General features: G+C 48.1%; 5 protein-coding genes across 5 annotated transcripts; 1 reads left to right on the top strand and 4 right to left on the bottom strand.

Moving 5' to 3' along the window:
- Positions 1-359: 359 nt before the first annotated feature.
- On the bottom strand, positions 360-5,289 carry DFL_003531 (uncharacterized protein; the record flags this gene model as incomplete). The annotated part of the gene is made up of 4 exons (XM_067632482.1): positions 360-449; positions 526-4,487; positions 4,540-4,633; positions 4,696-5,289. 4 exons carry the CDS (start codon positions 5,287-5,289, stop codon positions 360-362), a joined length of 4,740 nt encoding a protein of 1,579 aa, XP_067490746.1.
- A 581-nt stretch (positions 5,290-5,870) lies between these two features.
- DFL_003530 (uncharacterized protein) lies at positions 5,871-9,590 on the bottom strand (the record flags this gene model as incomplete). The annotated part of the gene is made up of 12 exons (XM_067632481.1): positions 5,871-5,942; positions 6,010-6,929; positions 6,994-7,086; positions 7,154-7,338; positions 7,393-7,843; positions 7,899-7,974; positions 8,032-8,259; positions 8,353-8,436; positions 8,494-8,846; positions 8,933-9,128; positions 9,196-9,246; positions 9,312-9,590. The coding sequence occupies 12 exons, from the start codon at positions 9,588-9,590 to the stop codon at positions 5,871-5,873; spliced, it is 2,988 nt and encodes a 995-aa protein (XP_067490745.1).
- A 1,151-nt stretch (positions 9,591-10,741) lies between these two features.
- Positions 10,742-14,172, top strand: DFL_003529 (uncharacterized protein; the record flags this gene model as incomplete). Its single annotated transcript, XM_067632479.1, has 6 exons — positions 10,742-10,746; positions 10,803-10,935; positions 11,000-11,431; positions 11,492-13,338; positions 13,394-13,557; positions 13,619-14,172. 6 exons carry the CDS (start codon positions 10,742-10,744, stop codon positions 14,170-14,172), a joined length of 3,135 nt encoding a protein of 1,044 aa, XP_067490744.1.
- Positions 14,173-15,111: 939 nt separating this feature from the next.
- DFL_003528 (uncharacterized protein) lies at positions 15,112-23,474 on the bottom strand (the record flags this gene model as incomplete). The annotated part of the gene is made up of 10 exons (XM_067632478.1): positions 15,112-15,126; positions 15,195-15,441; positions 15,514-18,212; positions 18,267-18,353; positions 18,410-18,793; positions 18,848-19,425; positions 19,478-20,126; positions 20,193-23,039; positions 23,141-23,275; positions 23,424-23,474. The coding sequence occupies 10 exons, from the start codon at positions 23,472-23,474 to the stop codon at positions 15,112-15,114; spliced, it is 7,692 nt and encodes a 2,563-aa protein (XP_067490743.1).
- A 724-nt stretch (positions 23,475-24,198) lies between these two features.
- On the bottom strand, positions 24,199-26,786 carry DFL_003527 (uncharacterized protein; the record flags this gene model as incomplete). The annotated part of the gene is made up of 5 exons (XM_067632477.1): positions 24,199-24,851; positions 24,943-25,415; positions 25,474-25,640; positions 25,704-26,155; positions 26,477-26,786. 5 exons carry the CDS (start codon positions 26,784-26,786, stop codon positions 24,199-24,201), a joined length of 2,055 nt encoding a protein of 684 aa, XP_067490742.1.
- Between the last annotated feature and the right edge of the window lie 964 nt (positions 26,787-27,750).

Here is a 27,750-nt window from a genome sequence, read left to right as displayed (position 1 = left end):
TAGATATATGGGATCCGACAAAAGTTACTTAGTATATATCTTTGAGGATCGAAAGTTCTGTAGCAAATCTCGATTAAAACTCATGAATGGTAGGTAGCTTTCTACGATTTGATCATATTTTATCACATCGATGTCATACAAAAACTATGCGATCGAGAAAAGAAAAAAAAAAAAGAATAATTTCATCGTTAAGAAGATAGAAGTTTTTCTAAAGTTAGACTAGGATGATATCTTTCCTAGAAAACGTAAACCGACGATGGAAGCCTTTTTGGTTTGCTGGGTAATACGAAAAGTATGATAAAAAATACTGAAGTAACTCGGGAAAATCAGGTTTCTGTTTTAAATCCAACTCTCCCTCATCATTTCTTCTCGTTGATACCAAGGACGGCATCCCTCGCTACCTGAACATTTGGGGAGAACCCTGTAAACCGTTTGAATTGTTCAATGCCCTATGTGAAAAAAAATGTTAGATAGGGGAAATGTGTTATTCGGGGAGCTTATTTTTAATTCAGGGAAATGACGCACCTGACCGGTCAGTGCTTCCAAACCAGGGACCGTGTTCCATCCCAACCCTTCCGCCAACTTCATCATCTCGGTGTGCTGGGGCTTATACGCCATCTCCACGAGCACAGGCCTCTCGCTACCACCCGTAGATCTTATACCCAACACGGCTGTCAAAACTTCCTTGAGCTTGACGTCAATCTCGCGATCTGCGGGGACCGTCGAAATGGCTGCAACAAGAGGGGTAGAAATCTTGGAAGCAACTTCTTCTACGGCTTCGATCACTTGGATATCATACTGATGCGCTGGGAAGGATTCAGCCATCTGCCTGCTGTTCTCGGCAGTCCTGTTGATAATGTATATTGGTGAGATCTTTAGACTTGCTAGGGCGTAGACGGCCGCTCTGGATGTACCCCCCGCGCCAATCACCAGACCGGGCCCACCAGTGTTAGCGAATCCACCACTCTCTAACGCCATCTTGATACCTAGCCAATCAGTGTTATCACCCCGCAAAATCTTCTTGCCATTATCAGCAGCTCCAATAGGATAAATTGTATTTACCGCCCCGATCGCTCGTGCCTCGTCGCTGGTTTCGTCAAGGTGGTCGAAATAAGATAGTTTCAAGGGAATGGTAACCGAGGCACCGCCGAAATCTTCCGCTCTAATCTTCTCTAGCGTGTCTTCGGCAACATCCGTCTCGAGGAGACCGTAAATGTGAGGTAGCCCGAATCTCTCAAAGAGCGAATTATGCAACGCCGGAGATCGAGAGTGCGAAACCGGCTTTCCAAACAGATAGAATTGCTTTGGCGTTATCTCGCCTAACAACGTCAATGCCTTGTTTATTTCTGTGATGGAAAGTTGCCCCGGAGCTGCTTTGAATGGCAAGGCAGGATGAGATACCGGGGTTAAAAACCCATTCAGTACACGACTTAATTGACCTTTGCTAGTCATGTTGATTGCAATCAGTTTAACTTTTTGCGTAGAGACCGCCCACTCCCGGAATTTTTCTAGTGCGTAATTGTCTGTGAGACTTCGGGCAATTCCGACCAGCTTGACGATGTCGCCATGCGCCACAGCCTTGTTGAAAACGGGGATCCACGAGCCATCGGCCCATGAATGTACCTGCTTTGTATCGTGATGTGACGCTATGATTTGGGTGAAACCCTTGGCGGAGGTGATACGCTGGAGAAGTTCCTCGGGCCATGTCATCTCCAAGTCTAAGTATTCGAATCCCATCTTCAAAGCCTCCACGTAGAGCTTCTCCGCGTCTTCTACGGCCGAGTCAGGGTAGCGGCCACCCTGACTCGCCGTTCGAATCGTGAAAATTAGCGGAAGGTTGGTCTTTGACCGCAAGTAAGCCACTTGCTCATTCAAGTACTCTAGAGAAGGGATGCCGTTCTTTTGGTCGGGATCCACAAGAAGGTCTACCCTAAGTTCGACTGCGTCGCAACCCTCGACAGATTTCTCGATAATTTGAGAATCGTTCTTTAGGTCTGGCACCGTCAGGGAGACAAAGAATGAATGTGATCGCTTGGCCGATATCGCCGTCGTCGCTGTATTCGTGCCTCTGATGACAGACAAAAACCGAGCGAAGTCTGGTTTTAGAATATTTAGATCTCCTGAGGCGATGATGGGACTGTAGTACTGGTAGTTGCTACACTCAGAAAACCACGGTCGGCGTCTCTCCCAAACGCCCATCATGTCGTCGACGTACGCCGGTCTCGTTTTGTCGACTTGGAGATAATCCATAACCTTCCCAATGTCTCGGTGGATATGAATGACGATGCCGCCGCCGCCATGGTATTTCTTGAGAAGTTGCCTGGCTTCTGGTGTCTCTACAATGCCACCACCACAAGCAAAGATGTACCCCTTCGGTTTGGACTTTAGTTCCTTTGCAAAGAGTTCAAGTTCTAACTTTCTAAACCCTTCCCAACCCGAATCCTCAATGATTTGAGGTATTTTTTTTTCAGCCTCCTTTTCGAGCAGTGTATCTAAGTCGATGAGGGGGAGCCCAAGGATTCTAGAGGCCCAGGAGCCCATGGTCGTCTTGCCAGCGCCCCTCATCCCGATAAGCACGATTGAACTATTGTTCCCATTCCTGGTAGCAACCTTCTCTGTCTTGACCTCATAACCGCGAAGAGGAACACCGAACGGTCCAGACAAGATGTCCCACCACCCAGGCCATGTCTTTTCAACGCAGCGCCGCTCGAGAAGCAAGATTGGATCGTCAAGGATAGCGCTGAGAACGCTGAAACTCATAGCTACACGATGGTCGTCGTAACAGTGAACTCCGCCTTCTGGAACCTTCAGCGAGGAAATATCCCGGCCATCAATTTCAATACCATCATCGAATTCTCGGCAGGTAACACCAAATTTGGCAAGCTCGTGGTTCATAGCAGCTATGCGATTGCATTCTTTTACTCGTTGGTTTGCGATGCCGTAGATTCGGGTGGTTTTTGTTTTCGAGTTAGCGGTTGCAACTGCTGCTAGAACAGAAGCGGTGAGGAAAGCATCGGTCATAGGCTCCATATCAACATCGGGCAGAGCCTTGAGGCATCCGCGAGGTGGGCCTTGAACGGTCGTGCTCGTAGCTGTTTGCTCGACTTTACAACCCATAGGGGCCAAGACGTCGACCGCAAATCGGGCATCGCCTTGGAGAGAAGCTGAGCCAATGTTAGGGATTGTGCACTTTGTTCCGCTAATTGCCGCAACGGCCAAAGGATAAGTTGCAGAGCTGGCGTCGCTTTCAATAACGTATTCAGCCGGGCACTTGTAGGTCGCTTTGGGAATGTGGTAGGTGTATTCTTCGGTTTGAGAGCGTTCTACCTGAATACCGAAGGCCTCCATCATACTGATAGTCATATCAATATATAGCTGGGAAATAGGCTTTCCGACAAGGGCCAAGGTGACGGGTTCTTGCGCGTAAGGAGCGCACATCAAGATAGAGGAGACGTATTGAGAGGAGACGGCTGCAGCGAGCTCAATTCGTCCACCCTTCATCCCACTTGTCGACTTGACTTGAAGAGGAAGGCAGCCCTGTGACTCCATGTAGGCGATTCCAGCACCATTTGAAGTCAAGGCGTCCACCAAAGGACCAATTGGCCGTTGCTTCATTCTAGCATTTCCAGTCAAGACGCAAGTCTCTAGCTCTGGAGTTGGAGAGACCAACGTCGCAACAGAAGTTAAGAAACGTGCTGCGGTACCTGCATTCCCAAGGTAGAGTGGTTCGGGACACGCGCTTAGCTTGCCGCCGTTTCCTTGAACGACTAGCACTTCACCATCATCCTCCCAGGAGTACTTGATGCCACCAAGCTGGCTGAGCGCAGTTAGCATGTATTGCGTATCATCTGACTGTAAAAGATTACTGATACGGCAAGTTCCAGAACTAAGAGCGGCCAACACCAATGCTCGGTTTGAGATAGATTTTGAGCCTGGAGGAGTAACTTGAAGATCCAGAGTTGTCGACTCTAGACGGCCGACTAACACGCTAGCAGAAAGGATAACTCGGATGGCATCGTCAGCAACTGTGCTGGCCTTTGGTTCATGTGTACGGCCTATAGCCGATAGAAGGACGATCTTCTTTTGTTTTCCGTAGTTCTTTTTATCCACGGCCATAATCTCGAGCAGGCGGTCGACATCACAGGTCTTTCCACCTGAGAGTCGCTTTACCCGCTTGTCTTCAAGTGAAATAGGGAGGCCGTATCCAGAGATACACTTTGACAATCGAGCCACCGCTGTTGGGCTTAGAACTCCGAGATATCTCGCCAACTCTGCCTCCCTCACCATACCAATAGCAACGCACTCGCCGTGTAGAAGTTGTGGTGTAAGGATAGCTTCGAAGGCATGACCGATCGAATGGCCAAAGTTGAGAAGATTCCGTAAGCCACCTTCCCTCTCATCCGCTGAGACAACGTGAGCTTTGACTTTGGCTGAACCTACTACGACGTCCATGAGAAGATCTCTGATAGCGAAGAATCGTCCCTTGCCTGCAATTCTGTTAGCATTAAGTTTGCGGAGCTAAAATTGAGGGGTTCTAACTATCGCCGGTAGGCTTAGCCTTTATAATGTCCATCACAGAGTCGCAGTTGGCCTCCAACCTGGAGAACGCTGCCTCGTCCCAGATAGCTGCAGTCTATACTCCGATACGAAATTAAAATGGTACCGAAAATTATTGGAAAAGGTGGTAATATATACCTTGATAACTTCCGCCATGCCGTTGATGAATTCTCTTTCTGGTAACGTCTCCAGCACGGCAAGATCCACGAAGATACGTTCAGGTTGCCAGAAGGACCCAACAAGATTCTTCCCAAGAGGAGTATCGATTGCGGTCTTCCCTCCAATTGAAGAATCCACCATTGCCAACAACGTGGTGGGTATCTGACAGAACCTAACGCCTCTCATGAAAGTCGCTGCGACAAATCCGATCATGTCGCCGATCACCCCGCCACCCAAAGCGAGGATAACGGTATCGCGGGTGCATCCTTGCGACAGCAACCAATCCTCCACCTCGGCTTTTGTTTCTCTTGACTTGGATTGTTCACCCGGACTGATCTCGTAGTGTAGAAATCGGGCATCGTTGGAAGAGCCCTCTAGCTCCTTTTGGAATGCATCCTGTAATTGGGATAGGTAGAGCGGGGCAAGGTTTGTATCGGTGATGATAACGTAAGTAGAGGATTTGAGGCCCGAGACGACATCTTTTGCGATATAGGAAGTCAGGAGCCCATAGCCTACGATTATGCTATCGTTCCCGAGAATAGGGATCTTGGTGATATCGTCGTAGGTCGGCATGTTGGCAAATGCCGTTCTGTGGTGGCTGGACCAATTATAACGTCGATATAAGATTGTATATGTATACTAGAGCTTTCAATGGGTAAGTTGAGATGTGGTCTATGATATTTGTGGAGAATGGATGTGGGTGCCCTTGGCAGAGTTCGATGCTATTTTGAGATGGAACACGCTGGAGGTGCCACAAAAACTGGAGGCTTACGATTTAATAGAAAATAAGAATGAAAGTGAAAATAGTATTAAAATGCAAAGATAGAAACGAAATAAAGAAGCCTGCGATTCTATGAAGTTGCGCGTAATATCTGGACAGGCTGTCAGTGTTAAAATGTTAATTGATTCTGACTCGAATCAAAACTGCGACCCCGCGAAACCTTTTATCCAATTAACCTGGTCCGAGCATCGGCGTTGCATTGCGTTGGGGTAAGGCGGGGCCCTGTGTTGTGATTGGTGTCGACGTCCCAAGTCGAGTCTCATGAGGGCGTTACTGCACGTAGGAGCTAGGATCATGTATGCTAGGTATTGAATATGCAAATACTCTGACATGAAGTCGAAGTTAAATATTCCGTAGCTTACAGTTCGCCTATCTACTCATCCTCATCCTCATCTTCATCACCTTCGTCATCTGTCACTTCTTCGCCAAGCTTCTTCAATCGGAGCTGCACGGTTGTAAATAGTGTTAGCGATGTTGCTCTGTAGAACTGGGCGCAATCTGGGATCACTCGCCTTATACTTCTTCACGTTTTCTTCAAGGTCTGCCATAACTAACATAAGGTCGTCTAGCTCTCCTTGCGTGGTTGCCGCGCTTTCTTCAGCCTCTTTTCGTTCTTTTTCAGCTATTTCTTTCACCTTTGCTATTTCGGATTCTGCCTTCTCAGCACGTTTTTTCGACTCATCAGCGGACTTAGTGGCCGCTACCAGTCGTTCTTCCAGCTCCTTTCTGATATCTGCGATCTTCTTTTCCGAAGACTTCCTTTGGACCTCGAGTTCTGATTCATGGCGGGACTGTTGTTTTTTTGAGTTGTCAAACTGGTCGTTTAGTTGCGATTCCAATTTCAAAATCGCACTCTTCATATCGTTAGTCTGTTTTTCTAGGCTTGCCTTTTCATCTCGAAGAGCGCCAAGCCCCTTCTCTAGTTGGGAGACATGGGCTGCCTTCTCATCGTGAAGAGCTCTTAATTGCTGTTCCAGATGAGAGACATGCGCGGCCTTTTCGTCTCGAAGGATAATCAATTCTTTTTCTAACTGGGAAATATGTGCCTCCAGTTTCGAGGTGACAATGGAAGTTTCTTTGATAACCTTATCGGTCGCCGCCCGAGATTCCCTCAATGCAGCATCGGTTCGTAGAGTCACTTCCTGCATTTCAGAGCGATGTGCCTCCCGTTCCGCCGCTAGGTCGGCTTCTGCTTGTTCTTGGATATTCTGTGCCTCATCTCTCGCACTTGCGATTTCACGAGCGGCGACATCTTTAATCCTCTGGACTGTGAGATCCTTGAACCGTCTGGAATCTTCTTGCTCTTGAGCTAGCTGGTGCTTAAGCTTCGTATGCGCATCTTGCAGTGCAATGAGTTCTTCCTCCTTGGCTTCCAATTGGGTGGTTGCGGTTCGGAGTAATTCCATAGATCCAGTGTTAGGCGCTCCGTTTGCTATTAGAAAGAAATAGTAGCGGTGTTAGCCAAAACGTTTTGAGGAACTTTTGCTGAATAGAACCTAGGAAAGCGGTGAGGTTTGGGTGGGCGTCTGAGGAGGATTCCTTACCATGGTGCCCTAATGGTTCTCCAGGGTAGGATCGTAATATATGGCCTGTAGAAGGTGAGTATCAGCTTTAATGTCGTGAAAAAAATATACCGCCGCCATACTTGAAACGTACTGTAGTTGTCTTTGAAGAATTCGATAAATCCACTTGTAAAATAGACATTAGGTAGCCCTTTCGCGTGAGGTAAGTTCGCCGTGACTTCAAAATCTCGGACTGTGGGGTGTTGTCTAAGCTTGTGCAGCTTGTAGAAGTATTGATCCTTCTTTATTCTAGCGACGATACGATCTTTGAGAGCATCCCTTCGATATGTCAGCATATCTATCACACCCAGAAGGAAGATTTAGGGTGCCTACCGAGACAAAGGTGAATCTACACTGCTGAACTCGTACACAACCCCAATCAAAAACGTGCACATGCCTTGTAAAAGCACATCTTTATTGCTCTGGTCGTTGACTATTCTCAACAGGCTTTCAATTGTTGCACCTTCGTTTAAAAAGTCATTGACAGCGAGTGGATTCTCGTAAAGCCAGACGGATAGAGCCATCAGGAATGTTAAGGATATCCTTGGATCTAGGCCGTGGTCTAGTGCGGCAACTAGGTTTCCAGAGAATGTTTGGATGGCCGTTATGACCTCCTCCCCGGACTCGACATCGCCGCTGGTTAACTTCATGGCGGCATCTCGAGCCTCCTGGTTATCGGAGATGAGTGTCATGAAAATGGCCCCGGAGAACCAAGTCCGGTAGGGGTCAGCCCGAGAGTCACTATCCAACTCTATCAGAGCATTGAAGATATTGGCCGTTTCATCTGCCTGCCGTCAGTGTCAGGTCCAATAGATTTACTTGGAACGGACCAAATTTACCTTCACCACTTGCGAATCCCATTACTGCTCTGTCCAAGAAGTGCAGAAGAGTTGCTGGATTGTTAGATACGTAACCCTATAATATTCTTTAGTTTGAAGAACATAGGATTGTCGGAATAACCTAGCCTCGTACCTCAATGCAACTAACAGCAGCCATTCTGAGATTGAAAGCTGAGAAGTTGCTGTCTAGTAGCGCCAGATCTAACAAGGCGTCTATGATATAGGCGGTAGGTTCCTCTCCCTTCGCGGCGGGCTCCCAACTAGCATAGCCTGGAAGAGTTAAGGCATTGACTTGCTCCATTGCAAAGCCCTCTTGTATGATGGGATTGCCACGAATCATATCACCGATTGTGGAGAGAGCCTAGCTTCGTTAATCGGAGCAAAGGTTTAGCATTTTATTGGACATTAGGAGAAAAGACTTTTGTCAAGAAGCAGCAGGAGGGTGTATGTTTACCTCTGCCCTGACGTCGGGAGCCAATGCTGGAGAAAACGCCAGGTCGATGACTCTTCGGGTCAGTTTCGCTTTCCAGAAAGCGCTCTAGCCAGACGTGAGTAAGCTTCGAATCCGGACAAGGCTTGTAAATCAAATACAAACCTGGTTTCTTTCCGTCGAGAGGCCAGCGAATGTGACAAAGACCTTGCATAGATTGAGAAGATTGACAATATTCTTCATTGAGCTTTCCGAGGGGCCATCATGAGCCATCAGATCGTCTCCGAATAACTTGGCAAGCTCAGGTACGCTTGTTTCTCGGAAATAGTTTTGGTTGGAAACATTGAAGGCAAGGAGATTTGTGAGTAGTCGAAGACAGTCTTGGACCAAGTACCCTCCAGCCAGCCCTCCCTCGAGAGCAATTATTCTAAAAGTCTTTTCGAAGGCGCCGAGGTTGCCAACCAACTTCTGAATTTCCACATGGTCCTCTGTCAGGGCTATCAAGAGCTGGACCCCCTCTGCAAATATATGAACTATCAGAGACAGTGAATTCAACACTGGGAGCCCCCTATAAACCGCGACAGATAGGATTTGAGGTTCTTACCGTTTCGAATTATCTCCCTTCCATCGTCTAGAGTTGCGATTAACCTTTCAATGCCCGCAGGGGCGGTGTAAATGCAATCGCGAGCTCGATCAGGCCTGTTTTTAAGAAGGGCGATTAGGATCCTCAGAGCATATAGGCGTTCATAAAAGTCACTCCTGTCTAGTAAGTCGATTAGGAGATTTATGTTTTCTTGTTTCTGTTTGCATCTAGTTTAGAATCACCATGATATAGACTTATATTTCCGGAATGTTTATAAGAATTACCTGCGTAAACTCGTCCGTGAGCCAAAGTGCGATGTCGTCGGGTGTATCGGACTAAGCAGACACAAAGGTTAGAACGGTAACAATCAAGACAATATAATAGAGGGTGGGATACCTACATCCTGACTATCGCTGGCGAATAGATTGATGAGCGTTTCAAGAACGACCTTTACAGTATCGACGTCTTCAATATCCTTGGCAAGGGTTCCAATAAGTCCCCGCAACCCCCCTGACGCAACTGATTCCCTGTATTCTCTGGTAAAGCTTCGAAGTCCCTGGACTGCAGCCCTGCGATCCTCTAGCAAAGTTGCATGAAGCAATCGGTCACATAACGTGGCGATTGTCGCTGCCGCCGTTTGTTTAGGCGGAGCTTGATTGGCTAAGATTCCTGAGAACATTTCTGTTGTGTAGCATGCTTAGCTCAAAGAAACTCTTGCATCGATTTGGAGTTTGGAATGGTTCCGAAGGCGACCTTGGACCCGCAAAGTTGGTGTGCGATAAGCTGACAGCGCTGCCTACGAGGAATGCGCGTCCTTGAATCTAGATCGCAGCCTGTTAGTGGCTGGTGGTTTGGGATCCTGGTGAGTGAGACATACCACTTCTTCCCGAAGATCAAAAGCTTGGATCCCGCGGTTTTTCGACTAGATTATTACGCCGATGGCAAGGACGACGGTTGTAGCTACAGATTCATGTCTAGTATATGTGTCTGTGATGGTTCGAGACCTTGGTTAATGGCAGTGGCGTTTGTGTGTCAATAGCGAGCAGCTATCTCATTCTGTGTACTGCTTGTGCTTGTGCTTGTGCTTGATGTGGCTTTTATTAGCTTCGGGGTTTCGCCCGAAAAATGTTCAACTTGCTAGGCTAAAGCGACCAATTCAGCAGACCCCGTCAACCTCCATCTCATCACCAACTTTCTTCATCACGACCGCCAATTCCAATACTACTGCTATCATCACTGCACCACTGCTCTCGCATCAATTCGGCGCATTTGAGGCCACGAAGCCTCGTTCGCGTATGCTACAGAAGTGATATATTTGGCAAAATTTCCCAGGTAAGAGATTCCCCGATCCAAGTGTTCGCCTGTCGCCCTTTGCGCGTCTTCTTTCCTTCCTCGCCAAAGAAAAAAAAAAAGAAAGAAAGAAAGAAAAGAAAAAGCAGAAGAGGGGGAATCAGAAGAGGAATAAGAGGAGGTGCTCCATTAGCAAGTCCTGAGTAGAGCGAAGGAAGAGAAAAAGTGAACGTAGAGGAGCTGGGAGGAGATAAAGAACGAAAACAATTTTTCGGTTTTACCGTGTATCTTGTTCTCATCCTTCTCCCTCGGGTTTTACAGGCGCTCAAGAACACGCTACCCATCTATCTCCACGATGTCTTCGATGTCACTTCAACCACCTTACCCGTCATCGCATTCCCTGCATTTGCTGTCGTCTGATCATGGTACCTGATGCAAAAGTTTCCTTCGAAGCCAGCACCTTTCTACTCGACTCTCTCTCTAGTTATTCTTCTCGATACCGGCCCGGATCCGCACGGCCCACCGACGGGGTAGGCCACCATGGGGTAAGCATCGATACCTACTCTAATAGGCGATTCTGCTAAATTTCGTTCTTGTCTAGTGTTCCCGCGTTCTTCCGATGGCTTTCGCAAAAGTATCCAAAGATCATTAGCCCGGTCCTAGAGGCCTTGCCACAAGAAATCGATGGCCAAGAGATCCCAGTCGATACAACAGGCCCGAATCCAAATGGCGAGGTACGAAAAGATGAAGCTTGATTCCTCGATACTCGGGTGAACCCTAACATAATTAAATTAATAGGAGCTCGACAACCTTTACCTCGATATGAACGGAATTGTCCACCCGTGTTCACATCCCGAAGACCGCCCACCGCCAGAGACCGAACAGGAGATGATGTTGGAGGTATTTAGATATACAGAAAGAGTTGTTGCAATGGTCAGGCCGCGAAAACTCCTGATGATGGCCGTTGATGGTGTCGCTCCTCGTGCCAAGATGAACCAACAGCGATCCAGACGATTCCGATCCGCGCAGGAAGCGAAGGAAAAGGAGGAACAGGTGGCAGAATTTGTGAAGCTGCTAGCTTCCAAGGGTACGGATATCGATTCAAATCTGCAGAAGAAGGGATGGGACAGCAATGCGATTACGCCAGGGACCCCCTTCATGGATATTCTCTCGATCGCTCTTAAATACTGGGTTGCGTATAAATTGAATAGCGACCCGGGTTGGGCAAAGGTACGTCAAAAAATCTTAAAACATTAATATAGGTTATTTAGCTAACAATCTCATCTATAGTTGAAAGTTATAATATCGGATTCTTCCGTACCTGGGGAGGGCGAGCACAAGATAATGGAATTTGTCAGAAGCCAGAGATCCCACCAAGAGCACGACCCGAACACAAGACATGTCATCTATGGACTTGATGCGGATTTAATCATGTTGGGCCTTGCGACCCACGAACCCCATTTCAGAGTTCTCCGAGAGGACGTCTTCGCTCAGGATTCCAAACCTCGTGTGTGTAAGATCTGCAACCAGAAAGGTCACCGAGCTGAAGAATGTACCGGAAAAGCGAAGGAGAAGGAGGGTGAGTTCGACGAGAAGTCCAAGGCAAACCCGCGGAAACCGTTTATTTGGCTCGATGTCGGAATTCTGAGAGAGTACTTGGCCGTGGAATTACATGTAGCGGGGCTCTCGTTTCAATGGGACCTTGAGAGGGCGATTGACGACTGGGTTTTCCTGTGTTTCTTCGTCGGAAACGACTTTTTGCCACACTTTCCCAGTTTGGAAATCAGGGATGCAGGGATTGACACCCTTACGTCGATTTGGAGGGAGAACCTTGCAGCAATGAAGGGCTTTGTCACGACAGATGGAAACGTCAATCTTGGACGAGCACAATTTATTCTCGACGGACTAGCAAAACAAGAAGATGCGATATTCAGGAAGCGCCGTCAGGTTGAGGAAAGGCGGGAAGCGAACGCTAAACGGCGGAAGTTACAAGAAGAAGCTAATGGCGACTCCGGTAACGACAGGCTTCCCGCGCACCGAGGCAAAAACGAGCGAATACCGATAGCGCACCCGGCCAATATCCCACTCTTTGCACCAAACGACCATTCCGAGAAGACGAAGAAACTCAATCATGATGTAGTTGTCAATAGGGCAGAAATTAGGACGGCAAATTACGCCAACAAGAGTGCTGCGGCGGCGTTAAAAGCCCAGCTGCTGCAAAATACGATCACCACGACTCCTTCAACTAGTGACCAACCAGCCGAGGCCGAGGCGCAACCAGCAACCGAGCAAGCCTCAGTCCTTGGGAAGCGGAAACTAGAAACCATGGAGGCGGATTCCGGCAACCAAACCCCAACTGAGGCTGCCTCCAGGGAAGAAAACGCTGACACGGTCAAGCTCTGGGAACCTGGCTACAGGGACCGGTATTACGAGCAAAAGTTTGGTCGACCACCCTCTGATACTAACTTCCGGAGGGAGGTTGCCAATGCCTATGTCGAGGGACTCTGTTGGGTTTTGCTATATTACTTTCAAGGTTGTCCTTCATGGACTTGGTATTATCCGTACCATTATGCGCCGTTCGCGCAAGATTTCGAGAACATTGGGGAACTCAAGATAAACTTCACCCTCGGCAAGCCATTCAAGCCATTCGAACAGCTCATGGGTGTATTACCCGCCGCCAGCAAACATAATATCCCCAAAGCCTTTTGGCCGCTAATGACGGAGGAGGATTCTGAAATCATCGACTTCTACCCGGAGGACTTCCCTATCGATTTGAACGGGAAAAAGTTCGCCTGGCAGGGTGTAGCCATCCTCCCGTTTATCGACGAAAATCGCCTGTTAGACGCTATGAATAAGGTCTATCCTCAGATCCCAGCTGAAGAAAAGGAACGGAATGAAATGGGCAACGAGCTGCTGTTGTTTTCAGAATCCCATCCGCTCTACGACGAGCTAGCGTGCCAATTCTTCTCCAAGCGGGCAATTGATGGAGACTACGAACTCGACCCACGGCTGAGCGAAGGCCTTTCTGGAGGGGTAAGGAAGGATCCAACTTTCATACCCCATAGCACTGTTTCATTTCCGTTCACCAATGTCAAATCGGATACATATGGAGATATCGAAGACGATCAATCCATGAGGTAAGGCACTCGGTTGTATTTCCGCGCGTTATGTCGGATGCTAACGAAAGGATAGTGTTATATACTTACTCCCAGAGAAGAAAAATCAACATAAATCTATGCTTCTACGTGGCGCCGTGTTGAAAGCCCCAGCACTGACTGAAGCAGACAAGGACGTTATTATAAATAAGCAGCAAGGCAACAGGTACGGGGGCGGTTACCTTGACAGGTCAAACTCGGGTAGGGGCAGGGGCGGTCGACATCAATATAACAATCCTATTGCGCCCCCATCGGGTGTCAGGGGACCTAGCCTACCTGCGGGCTACACCTTTCCTGATCAGCAAGGACGGGGAGGGGGACAAGGATGGACCCCACCCGGACACCAAAATTTCGACTTTAGGTACGGTCAGGGATATCAACAGCCCCAACAAGGTTACGGAAATGGGCAATATGGTGGTGGCGGTGGTAGTGGCGGTTCGGGATACCAGTCATATGGGAATAACCCAGGGTACTCGAATTCGCAAAGCTACAACCGACAGGGCGGTGGCGGATATCAAGGAGGAGGGGGTGGTGGTGGCGGTGGCTATGACCGCGGCTATAACGACAGAAATAGCTACGGGGGAGGAGGAAACGGTGGATATCACGATGATAGAAGAAGTTCCTACGAACGCGGCGGTAGTGGGGGCGATCGTCGTGATTATAACAATAACAACCAGTATGACCGCCGACCTCCACAGCAAGATCGCAGAGGCGGGTATCAAGGAGGAGGAGGAGGCAGAGGAGGGTATGGCCAAGGAGGCGGCGGCGGGTATAATCGGGGAAATAACAGCTGGATGGGATAAATGGATTAATTGATAGACTGGGTTATGAGTGTGCTGTCTTCAGGATTCTTGCTTTTTCTTAAAAAAAAAAATAATTATTACTCGTAGGCGAGATCGCGGTTTTGGGTTATAATGTTTACTATGCGATTTTACCTTTCTTTTTTCAATTCCTTCGTTTTTTCACGGCCTGTTCACGTCTGTCTGTCTTACCTCTCTCTTGTTCGCAGAATAATTCCTGTAACTTTTGTAAGATAGACTCGAAGAAAAGATTTCCCCAGCCCCGTTGAGGGTCGTGGGTGATCATGGAAAAATACACTAAGCTTCTCTTTAGAAACTGGACTACAAAGGATGGTCGCTAGGTATATAGACTGGCACTACCGACCTTCATGAGAATTCATAAACCGAGATACCCTATCTTTACGAATGCGTCAAAGCTACTTATATATCGCCCATAACTACAAAATGCTATCCGCTGAATCCTTAATATATTAAGAAAGACGTTTAATTTGAAGTTTTTGTTACTTGTTCTGTCCGCAATTTGCATTACCTTGCTTTTGCCCTTTGCTTTGCCCTTGCTTTGGATCATAAGGTAGAGCTACCATCTATATACCCATATTCATATTCATAAAAGTATCCCAGAGGGAAATAGATAAGGAAACAAGATGAAAGAAAAAAGGAAAAGGTTCATACTCGGAGTGCAGGTGGGGAATATTAGTATATAAAAAATGAAAGGGAAACTGTTCATAAGATCTGAGAAAGGGAGCCAAAAGGTTGTGAAAAAAATGTCAAAGATCAGGCTTGGGGGCTTCTGGCATCGCTAGCTATTGGCCGATCAAAAGCAATCTTCAAAACAAAAGAAATATAACAAAAAGAATTGGTGAAAAAAAAGCGCTGGATATCATCTTTGAAGATACTAGGAAAACAAAAAACGAATGTCGAAGACATATCGGACGGACTTTCTGCAAATTTTGGGTTATGCAATAATCAACTATTCATAACGCGTTAGCCTCCTACACTCCATCGCGTTTTGCAACTTGGGTAGAGAGGTTAACTCACCTCAATCAAACGGTCTACACACATCCGTTCCTGATCATTAGATGTTCTCTTAAACGTCGTCGAAGACCATATCCCCGAGAACCCTATGCTCTCAAGTATCCTATCTAACACATCCTGCGTCCCCTGGCGATCAGAGAACCGTCTATCTCCAGCGATTTTTCTGATTACATCGTGGGTAGCCTTCAACATCGTCTGGCTTTGTGAAGATACCAATATCTCTTCTAGTTCAGCCATGACACGGTCGTGCCTATAAACGTAGTAATAGAAAGGTGGTTAGCTAGGTCATCTCAGGATAAGTGTACGAAAGAGGCGGGTTTACATCAGAATAAACACTTCGGGACGATGTGCAGCAGTATGTTCAAACAATTGCAGACCAGCAGTCTGTATACTCTCATCCGACGTTCGGAAGTCAATAACCGTCAATGCAAGACAAAGCAACAGTTCCTTCTTATCCGTCGCAATGATCCTCTGTATCAACTGTGACCAATTCATGATATTTTCAGCCTTCTGCATTGGTACACCACCCAGCCATATATCCTTCCAATCGTCGGCATTCGCTGCACGGGGGACCAAACAACTCAAGTAAGGGATGTAAGAACTATGAATTTCTCCCTTTTCGGTTTCGGGAATGTTGGTGGTGACGACTTCTAAGAAGGTTGTGAAGGTTCGTAAGGTCACAGCTCGGGTGGTCGGGTCTGACAAGCCCTTGACGATACAGAAGCAGGCGGAGTAGGCGAAGAATGCCATCTCAAAGTTGATACCGAAGAGATCATCGACTGCGGCGGCAGCTTCTTCCACCGTAAACCTCCCTTGCATGAGCACAACGGCCATTCTTCCATCTTTGAACTCATCCGATGATGCGATGACTCGTAGAACGGCCTGTAGAAGCCCAGCCGAGCAATTGAACAGCGACGGTGGGCCCACTCGGATAAGAGACATCGCCAGCCAGAACATTTGATGCAGATATCTTGATGAAGGAGGGAGATTATTCGCCATCTTGGTCAAACTCGTGATGATGCTGACCAACATCTCCGCATCTCCCTGTTCCACAAATCTCGCCAGAGCGCTACGCAGAGCGACGAGAACTTGGTAAAGCAGATCGTCATCAACATCTTCCCGAGCCAGACATCCCATAACGGCAAACGCACGGGGTTGGATTGCCGGATTATTCTGGAAGGCTGTGCTCGCCACAAGACTCATCCACCTAGCCCTCCAAATATTGGCCATATCAACAGAAGGAGCCGCAATACTAATGATTTCCAACAAAAGATTCGTAATCGTCTCCGTAGACGAAGTCGACGAATTACTCTCCGATGTCGTTCTATTCTCCTCGATCGTACCATCTCGTGAGGTCTGTCGGTGTATACTAAACAAAAGCCCTAGCTTCGGCTCCGAAAGCGACGCAAGAATGGCTTTAAGCTTTCCGAGATTCTCGTCGTCAAGCGGGAAAGACGTGCATATCGAGTGCACGGTGTTGATTAGCAAGCTGTGCACCGTGGTTCTGACATTTGTACTCCCGCAGTTGACAACCATGGTGATAATGTGGAACAACTCGGGCAAGAACATCTGTGCCTGCGCCCTACTATCAAAAGAGATAGCCAAGCATATCCGAAGGAGAACGCACATCTCCTTCCATATCACATTGTCCTTGAGATGTCTTGTCGGTCTGAGCGAGGTTCTGTTCAACGCCTTCCTCACTCTTGCAATGATCTTTCCACGCATTGTCAGTGTCCCGAAGGATGCAGCGATGGACCCAATCACCTCGGCTTCTGCAGAACCAAACCCATAGTTAATAGCGCTCTTGATCAGTTCCTCAAAGAACACCTCCAACAGACTCTCATCCCTGCTAATAACCGACCACGCATTTTGCTGGAAGTTGCTATAGAGAGTCGTTTCGTTGACCGTGATCTCTATCAACTTCCTAGCAATTCCCGCAAGTCGTTCTTTACCCCTCTCGCTATCGCCATCAAGCGCCAACACCTGTGAGTGAAGATTCACTAACCACGGCGCCATATACAGTATACTCAACGGCCTCTGCTGCAAAGGTGACTTGGTCCAACCGACAAAGAATTCAGTCAAGAAATCAAACGTCAACTGCGGCTCATTCGCAGCTAACTTTTCGCTAACTCCAACTATCAGATTGAGCGAATCCGCCGGTATGTTAAGCCCCTTTGCGCTAACAAACTGACGATCAACTTTAAACCTGAACGTCTGGCATAACGCGCAAAGTAGATTGTACGCAGATATTCTAAGCGACTGATCTGCGCTACCCATGTTCATGAGCGCAATGTTGAGGAGTGTTCCGGGCACGTCTTCAGGTCGAATGACTCTCTCACTAAGGGGCGACGGTCGACTATCCTTCATCGACTTTAATTTCGCCGATTTGATATGATGAAGAATATCAGCTCGCCTGGGACTCGAGAAGAACATTGCAACCTTGCCGTTCTCTGTCTTAATGCCGAATGCATTTTCCTCCTCCGTGTGGAAAGACGCATTAGCCTCCTCGATCTCCGATAGCGAGAAGATATCATTAACAACAGCTTGCATCCTTAGGCCCGGTAAGATATCTTGCTTTTTAGTAGTCGTAATCTGTATATATTGGCTACCAATCTTGATCACCACATCGATCCGACCCTTAGTCTTAGACAGGCGTGTGACAGGCTGGAACACAAATCGGGAGTCTGCTACCAATGACATCGTGTCTTTCGGTAGATGTAGGGACGGTAGGTGGAAGTGCCGTTCGAGCTCGCTCAGGTTGCCAAGCAAGGTATACTCGATATTCTTCGGATGGAACCCGCTCGTATCGTCTTTATACGCATGTCTGACCATCCGGCGGAAATATTTCCTATACGCACTGTTCATATTGTAGACGTAAAACCGCTTCATATGTGCTAACATCTCCGGCGGACTCAACGTATCCACCTTCTTGGGAAGATCGTCTGGAAGCTCGTTGCCAATAGTATACGAAGTCGCGTCGATGAGAAGACCAAATGGTTTGCTCCACATGCGACCAGCAATCTATATTCTGGTTAGTATCTCCATCTCTCTGGGCTAAACTCAGGGGAGACATACCTTTAGGAAACAGTATATAAGTAGTTCGATATCAATTGTCTCCGCGTTTATATTGCGGAGGATAATACAAATGACAGGCATGCCATCCTAGTACAAATCATTAGAAAGGAATCCCGTACAAATATCAAGAGACCGGTAAATACCTTTGACTCGCCGCCATCATACACAATTCTAGCAGACGTGATAGGTTCCACGCTCCTCCCGGAATTCCGCAACATAAACTGCTGGAACCGGTAGTACGATGGGTGTATGGTCGCCTGTAACTGCGGCCGAGTCCATGAGAAGTCTAACGGAGGCGCCCCAAGTGTCGGTATCAAAGCCGAAAATTCAGCAACCGGTGCCTTGAGATCGTTTGCCGTATATTTCGGAGTAACACTGTTCTGAGCCACGGGACTCGTTATACGTGGATGCAACAGCTTCTGTCGCACCACTTCCCAGTGATCGTACATAAACCGATGTAAAGCTATGCAGCTGCCAAAATCGAAAACCTCCACAGCGGCAGCTTGGTCAGGAATACTGATGGGGCTCTGCAATACATTAGCTCGGCTCCTTTAATCTCTAGGTATTGGAAACCGACTTACCGAAATATCACGCAAAAATGTCGTAACTCGATAAATATTCAAAGTCAAAAAATCATTCAGGGGTATCATGTAAGGCTCTTTTGCACCAAAAAGAACGTTATTCGCAAGATTTTGTACAACTTTAGCAATCAAAAGAAGGCCTCGTCGCATTCCTTTCTTGGGTATAGACTTCACTAGACCCTCGGAATCGGGAGCGACAATGGCAGGACAGAAGAAGCGAAGGAAAATAAAGGCACCGACGGCAGTAAATTTAGCTTCGGGAAACCTTGTCGTGACTGCCGTTGTGATCGTGTGGCAGATATATCGGAAGGATGCTGGGACTTGTGGGACACTCTTGCATATTTCCTCGATGAAAACGTTTGTGACGAAGCGTAGCTGGAGTGCGTTACGCTGCAGCTCTTCAGGTGATGAAGTTCTGGCGGGATCGAGCTCAAAGTCTAGCTCATCTGCCGAATTTAACAACTTCTCAAGAACCTTCTGAAGGGTTTGACGGAGATAGTTGGCACCCTTCCACTTGGCGAAGACCGAAAGCATTTTGGTTGCGACACAGTTTCGTCGTAGAAGTTCGGATTCACTTTCTATACAAACTGTTAGCATCGCGTGGATATCATCTCGCAGCAGGTACCTTACCAGTATTAGCAACTTCTTGCTCAATAAGCTCCTTCAAGAGGGTCAATCCAAGGCCCTTCGAGTCGAAGATATTGAGCAGCGCAAAGGCGATCTCGTCGATTTCACTCGTCGGACAGGAATGGCACAAAGCGAGGACAAACTTGAAGTTGTTGACGAGAAGTTGAATCATCCTCTCATACTTCTCTCCGATAGCAGAATCGCCTAAGGAAGAGAACTCGGTGCCCTGCGTGAGAATGTTAGTCAGAACATGCATAAACGCCGTCCTAATCTCAATATTCTCATGATATCCAATCTCAAGCGAAAACTTGAGACCGACATCTACGTTCGCACTGAGAAGATTAGACAGCGCCAAGATAGCGAGTTCTAACGTCGAAGAAGAATCGTCCCTGGTGATCACTACGGAATTCTGGTCCCGCCGCTTCTCGGCTTCATGCTGACTACTCTCCAACAAGTTGAGGAATGTGGTAAAGTAGTTGCAGAAGAGTTGCGACTTGGCATCCAATGCATCCGCATCATGGCTCTCGGTAGGCTGAAGTGGAAGTCGAGCCAGGAGATTGACGAGGGCCTTCAACGCTGCCCTGTCAAGATCCCCACGCAGACGGCCAATTTCGTCTCTGCGGATCGCAGTGGTCGCTACAGCTTGCTCGGACTGTTATGATGTTAGCCTGTGTATTTCACCTTCGAAGAGAAATAGAGGAAATTGACAACTACGCACCTTGCCCAGTCGCGACATCCAGTCCACGAGAATCTGTAAAAGGCTGTTACGAACACGTATATCCTGTCTAAGATCCAAAAGATCCTTCTTCCTAGCTACGACCTCAACCAATTGACACATCTTGACCTTAGCCCTAAGAGCCGACGCATCATCTTTGAGATTTTGTAGAAACTTCGCAAGGATCAGAGTAAGAGCTCCAAAGTCAATGGCAATCAAACTCTCCTGCGTATCCTCGACTCGGTCAATGATAGCACGAAGCAACGATGTAGATTGCTCGGCAAACAATAGCTTCCCGTCTGCGGATTGTGCAATCGCATTTGGGTTGTTCTCAAAGACACTGTTCAGTTCGATCTCCAGTGACCTAAAGAACGGGACGTAAAGTCTCGGGTTCATTTCGGACCCAAGAACTTCACGAATCGCCTCTCGGACGTTCAACGAACTGCACACTAGCAACTGAAGACACTGGCGCATAAATCTTTCCAGGAGAGAGTAAGGATCGCCGTCCGGTGCTAACCGATCAATCCATCTCAGACCAGCCACGGATGCGTCGTCCGGCCGGATTTCCTGAGGCGGAGGAGAGATACAACAACCGCCCAGAGCGGCTAGGAAGCCAGAGTAATTTCTCCACTCCACAAGAGTCCGTTCATCGACCGCAGATTGCCGAGAAGATGAGCCGCTCACGACGACCTTGCAAAGCGTCTTCCACTTGGTGAAAACCGCCTCCCAGGCTGTGAGGATACCTGCGGTGGGGCGTATCATCCGCACCAACAGTTTCCTCAGCCTCTTCTGAAAGGCGACAGGACCGGTCATACGGAAGTTCGGAGAGGAGAGTTCCGAGTACACGGCGTAGTTTTTCATTACACTCAGACCCGACCTCTCCAAATCTTCCATATTCTCGGTCAGCCTTCCCTCCTCACACAGAATGTTGATCGCACTCGTTATCAGAGAGCAGATATCAAGATCACTCGAGCAGAGAAGCACCAAGAAGGATACTTCCAAAGAGATACCCGCAATCTGTCTCTCGGCAACATCTGCTCCGGAATCTATGAGGTTTTTCATGGGTGGGGATTTGAGGAAATTAAGCCTAGTTTCCATATAGTCTCTCACCAACCCAAGCATCACTTTTAGGGTAGGATCACTAAGATCATAATCGAGAAGTTTCCGAGAAAACGTGACCAGAGTTGCGGATGCACCCTTCCAGGACTCGATTTGAACCTCAGCTTCTGTCTTCGTCGCCGCATTATTCGGACTCAACGACGTTGTCTCCCTCGATATCAATCGCCTCGCGAACTCGGTCGACAGCTTTGTGATTAATGTATCGTCTTCACTTGCGCAGTTTAGGATGCATGACAAAGTCTTCTCGAAAAAAGTTGAACTCTCTTCTCTCGATGCGCCTTCAAACAGTAGATTGGGTCGTATCTTCAAAAGTTCAAGCAGCTGATGGAGTAACTCGGACGATAGTAAGCTTTCTGACGACTGGTTTTCTACCCTGCGGCCAACGCCATTATTGCTGTTGGCTGAATTATTTCGCTTCGCATTACCGACAGTGTATAGGAAGTTTCGGACGTCGGGTGATATGGCTTGGTAGAGCGATAGGAAGCCGTTTGTACGGTCTTGTGAAGCTATTATGGCTGCCCCTGTGAAGACGACGACTTTGTACGATAAATGCGAGGCGCGATCTAACAGGCGGGGGAGCAAGTTTTCGACTACTTGATCCTTTGATAAATGGCAGAGAGAAACAAAAGCCTTGACCATGATATCCTTGTCGAGAGCGGTATCTTCATCGAACTTCCTCTTGAATATCTCCTCCTTCATTTCATTCTGTACGTCTAAGGCGAAGCTAAGGATTGCAATTTCGGGGTTATTGTCGAAGTAGCTAGCGGCGCGGCAAATTGTCACAAGGCAAGAAGCCGCAGTGTCAGCAGATCTTTGCAGACGGAGGGTTTTCCGGAGATTCTCTAAGAAATTGACCCTTCTCGCGTTCGGGTTCCTAGCCATTTCACCAAGCATGGACCCGAGAAAGACTTCGGGAATGAGAAGCAACAATGCCGTCTGCATCGGCCAGAATACAACCCGCCTCTTCACCGTGTCGGCCATACCGTGCGTGATATCGAACAGAACATCGGCACCTCCTTCCAGCCTTCGTTGGCCCAGATGCAGGTTTACGAACTCCTGGGGATGTGTATCGATCCATTTAAGAATAGCCTCGGGCAACAGCTGGGCGATAAGCTGCTGGTGTTGCTTTTTGACGTGGTAGAATGCGGCGGTGAGCTCGCTCAGGATCAGGGTTAGCTGCTTCGAATTGATCCATACGTGAGCCAAGAGCTGTATCCCATTAGCATCAAAGTCGTCCGATCCCGTCTGCCTTAATTGTTTGAGAACCCTCTGGAGACTCTGGAAGACTAGCGACCAATTTGAAGCACTGAGGTATTCCATGATGCCAAAAACCGCCTTATCTAGATCGCTAGCTTTCGATACATAGCTCGTGTCTTCGGAAGACTGTCCCTGTGGTCCATTTCTCGCGGTTGCGGTTGGTTGAGCTGGCAATGCGGCCGATTCGTCGGTGGTTATCTGGTTCGGGGATAGCCTTAAGACCAAGTCGAGCATATGTTGGGCCAGATGTTCGTTCAGGGGAGGAGGACCGATTCTCCGGATCTTCCGGGCGGTGAGAGGCGACACGCGAGGGCTGCCGCCTTGGTGGGGATCGTCATGTTCGTTGCGGTAGCGACCATGTTCTTCTTCTTCGTTGGAGTCCCAATGAGCGCTTAGGCAGTCGGCGAGGAGTTCGGCGAGGAAGGTTTGAGATAATACGACTAGGGGAGGCAGTCTCGGTCGTTGGGAGTCCAGCTATATCGGGGATATATATAAAACGTGCCACGCGATTAGAACATGGGGGAAGCGACATGAGAGGGAGAGAAGGGAGAGCGACATCGGGGGAAGGCACGCACAGGAGTGATGCTGTCCACCAGGCGGATGAGATCGGTGGCGACGGCCTCGATATGGCTCTTGGAAAGCTCGACCAGGGTAGTAACGATTTCATCCCGTCGGAGATCATCTATCTCATCGCCAGAGCGGTTCGGAAGCTATTTGATTGGCAGAAGGCGAAAATTGTATTAGTTTCTTTTTACTTCAAACCGTGCTTTGCTTGAGGGTTATTATGATGCCACCGAATTCGGTAGGCAGCAGATGAAACTACGATAAGAGCGAGAGAGACGGAAGGATAGATAATACTTTAGCAGATAACCGATCGAGGAGCGTCTGGATCAGCTTGTTCTCATCCATAGTCCCAGCCAGCCAGCAGCTCCCTTGCTGGGGAGGGTTTTAAAAAAGAAAAGATGGGGATGGCACGCGAAAGGAAGGAATAGCGGGAGAGGATCAATCTGGATCTGGAGAGAGGGAGAAAGAGAGAGGTGTGTGTGTGGGAGAGTGTGTGGGAGTAGGAAGGGGAGGATGAGGATGGGAGAGAGGAAGATTGGGGGATTCTAAGGCCTTAGACTAGAGGGAGGAGCATGGCATGGCAATGGCATTGTCGATTCCGTTGATAGGAAAGATGGATGGTGTTTCTGTTTATGTGTTGAAAGACTTGGTAAGAAAGAAGAGCCTCTGGCAAGTACCAGCATTCTGCAGAATTGACGGAGATGGAACGAGAAACGGTTAAAATACAAATAGCCATAATTAATCCATTCCGAACCAGAAGAAAACTCTGCACCGTTTTTGATTCTTTTGGATCCGGGTATTTGGTAAAATGCAAATGCGACAAGCAATATTAAAACATCCTCCCAAATACCTAATAGTAAAAGGTAAGTAATAATAATAACTCGATATGCATAAGAATGCAATGCATTGCATCGATTCGTCAGGCACGGTTCTTCCTTCGAAGGAAGGGGGGGAATGGCCCCTGTCAGGAACCCGTCTTTTTGGCTACTTGTCTTCTTACCGGTCTTCAAGGGCTTGCCTCTGTTGAGTATAGATGGACGTATGGATTGAAGTAAGGATGGTGTATGTATCACGCCGTCAGCATGGTCAGCCCCAGATTCACCAGGCTTGCTAGGCCCTCCCCTATAATAGCCCCAGACGCCACCAAAATCAGTCCTGTCTCTCTATTCTTCATATCCTGCGCCCCCGTCGCTCTCCTCCTCCAGTACCCCTCTGCCACCCCCCCAATCACCCTTGCCAATGTGAACGACGGTGTATTGTACATTCCAATCGCCACCGCTATCCCTCCAGGTAACCATCCCACGAACCTCCCCGCCTTGCTCCGTGACTTTATCGCCGTCACCACCGCAAAAACGACTCCGAATACGATACAAAACTCCCGTGCGTACGGCGGTAGACCCTCGCCATATAATAACCGTGAACAATCGATCCAGACTATCGCCGCAGGCATTTCAAACATTTTGCTAGGAATAGCGTAAACGTGATCGTACAGACGGTACAATAAGCTCGAAATAACCGCTCCGTAAGCAGCTCCCACCAATTGTCCGTAAAACTGCGCCTTCGGAGAGGCATACAGTAAATGTGACGTTTTGAGGTCTTGGAGAATATCTCCCGCTTGTTGCCCCGCAGCTTCTGATACTGCGCCCGCCACGAGGTTTATCAATACGGCTGACCCCGTCGCCTTGGACACGATTAGCGCGAAGAACAGCTGAGCTATCTTGCCTGTGACGCCATCAAAAATAAAATAAAATAAAATAAAATAAAAATTAGAAGTATCCTCGGTAAAACGGAGATATTGGATTTGAAAACCTACTAATTCCGGATACAGGATTCAAGTCCGTTTGCCCAAGCGCTCTCGCCGCCATGACGGACAGAACGAACGCCACACCGAGAGAGATGATGGTTAGGTATATCGGCACCTGAGGGAAGGTGTACCGTATCGTGAGAACGCAGAGCACAGTTGTCAGTAGCAGCGAGACGACGAATGTCTTTACGCCGATTTGCTCTTCAGATGGTGCATCTTCTTCCTTCTCATCGTCATCATCGTTTGTCGAAATGACCGTAGGCGTCGGCATATATCTCCTAAGAAATCCTCTCCGACGTATCTGCGACTTGATCAAAGGCAGTGCGGTATCCGCGGTTAGCAGAGACAGCGAGACCACACTGTCCGCCAACATGATTGCCAGACTGATCCATACGATCCACCCACGACTTCCAGATTTCCAATCATTGACGATGCCTGGAGCCCAGCCTTGTTTCTTCGCAAGAGGAGAGAGCACGCCCCAGCTATGCGGGAAGGTATTAGTGTAAACCCCACAAAAGGTTGTCCGCACGAATATCCTACCCGATAATAGCTCCGAAGAGCATGGCCAAAGTTGTCGACTGGCCCATGATGATACCCTGGCCGATATAAGCTGGCGACGGATTGAGCGCCCACAGCCATGTTTGGGCGGCCTCGTGTCCGAATATTGGCAAATTCCGCAAGACGGGAAGGAAGAACGTCGAGAGGGTCTGGTTGACAATCTTTGTTATCAACAGAACCTATTTTATACGGCGACGGGAAATCCCACATACGTATATAGCAGAAACGCCAAAGGCGATGCTTAAGATCCTGGTTTGGTATCTCCAGTCATAATCGGACGCGGAAGATAAGCTTTCCTGGAAATCTTCCGTCTCCTCTTCATCCTCTCGAATGCGACTGTAGGACCCAGGAGTTCTACGTTGACGCAGACCATCCGTGCGAATGTCGGCCTGACCGTTATGAAGGAGAGATATCATGGTGGCGGTGGCGGTGCCGCTGGGAAACTTTAGTTTCTCGCGGACGATGAACTGTTTCCGCAGCGGCACCGAGTATATGACGCCGAAGAAGGCGAGGCCGAGACTCCATATTATCAGGGATGGAGTAGACAGACGAATGGGGCCCGATTCTTCTGTTGTCAAGAGTTTTTCAATGGCAGGAATGACACCGATCAAACCCCCCGTGAGGGACATGCAACCGACCGCGACGGCCACGGTTTGAACAAAAACTATGGATCACGCAGACACATCCACACCCACACGTCAGAACGGAGAACAGAACGGAACCGGCTGAAACGGTACCAGCAAAGGAGAAAAGCGGATTGGGCACAACCATTTTCTTTGGGCGTGAAGGGGAAACCCAAGAGGCCCGAGGCCGACGCTGCTTTGAAGAATACAAAAGCGAGAAGCGAACTGGGCATGGGCATCAAGCTTATCCATCCCGCTGATAGCTCCCCAATCAAAATTAATAAATCAGCATCGAATCATCCGGAACTTAAAAAACCGAAAGAACCAAAACGGGGCATGTGCATGCGAGGTTTGATGCTAACTCTGCAAACCAAAGTAGACATTGACAGCAGCCAGGACTGTGCCAACTATGAAACCGACAAAAATGCCACGAAGAGTGAATTGGCGGTCGTTGTAGCGTTTATCATCAAGATCGGTTTCATCGGTGATGTCTCTGTTATTATCGTTGTTGATAATGTTGGTGGCGGATGAGACATTGAGGGTGTTGGAGTTGTTGCGTAAACCGCTGTCGGAAAGAAGCAAGGTTCTGTCGTCTTCTCCCCCATAATTATTATGGGGAGAACTGGTAGAACCGAAACCAGGAAGGGAACTTGTGATACCGGGGTCAGGCATGACGGGCGAGGAGGGTGGTATCCAAAGAGGGCAAGTTAATTTGAAGGGAGGGAAGTTGAATAGAGGTAGAGAAAAAGAGAAAGAAGGCAGGCTGGACATCAGTCATTGCCGACGGTGCAACAACCTAGGCCATGACGGTGCGGCCAGGCTAACCGATGTCTCGCATTACAAAATCTCTGTGCGGGTTCTGTCAAAACTTCCCGTTTTAACGAATACAAGACATTGCAGCGAGCCATTAAATAAATAAAAATTTAAAAAATAAAAATTTAAGAATCTCGAGAAGATTTATTTTATTTTTCTTCCCAGATGTTTAGATGGGTAGAAGTGTGTCTTGATGTTGCAATCGAGGGAGATTTGACGACGGCAGATCGTAATTTCCGCCGGCCTGGTTGGCTGCCTCTTATTTGTTCCTGCATGGTCCAAACTCCGTGAGGGCAGAACCAAACAGTTTAATTCATCCCTGACATTGCTTCCAATTGCACGATACAAGAAATCAAAAATCAAAAAAGACCAAGACAGTACGGCTATAGATCGATACAAATCGATGGTCTTATTACCGCTAATGTGAATGTGATCGAGAGTGTCTGTCTAATTGCTTTTGTGAAACACAATTTCGTTCTACCCACTCAGAGACACCACTCCAGAAGCCACCCCTGCCCAGTCCCAGTCCCGGTCAATACAAACCTGGTCTTGTCACAGTGCACAGTACGTAAAAAAGGGCTTTCCCTATTTTATCTTGCGCTTCGCCCCTTCTTCTCGTTTCGTCTTTTCCTTCTTCCTCTCCGCCTTTTTCGTTTTTGTTGTCGCATATCCTTCTTTTTGGTAGTATCGATTATTATTATTATCGCGGTCGAACTTCACTCTTTTGTTCCGACCGTCGATAATTTTGATCAATCAGACATTCCTTCACACCTGCAATTCGACTTTGAATTCAATCAATCAACAACGACCGCATTCGCAGTTC

The sequence above is a fragment of the Arthrobotrys flagrans genome, assembly GCF_004000055.1.
Source record: "Arthrobotrys flagrans strain CBS H-5679 chromosome Unknown unitig_0, whole genome shotgun sequence".
NCBI lineage: Eukaryota > Fungi > Ascomycota > Orbiliomycetes > Orbiliales > Orbiliaceae > Arthrobotrys > Arthrobotrys flagrans.
This window is presented reverse-complemented; position numbering and strand designations above follow the sequence as displayed.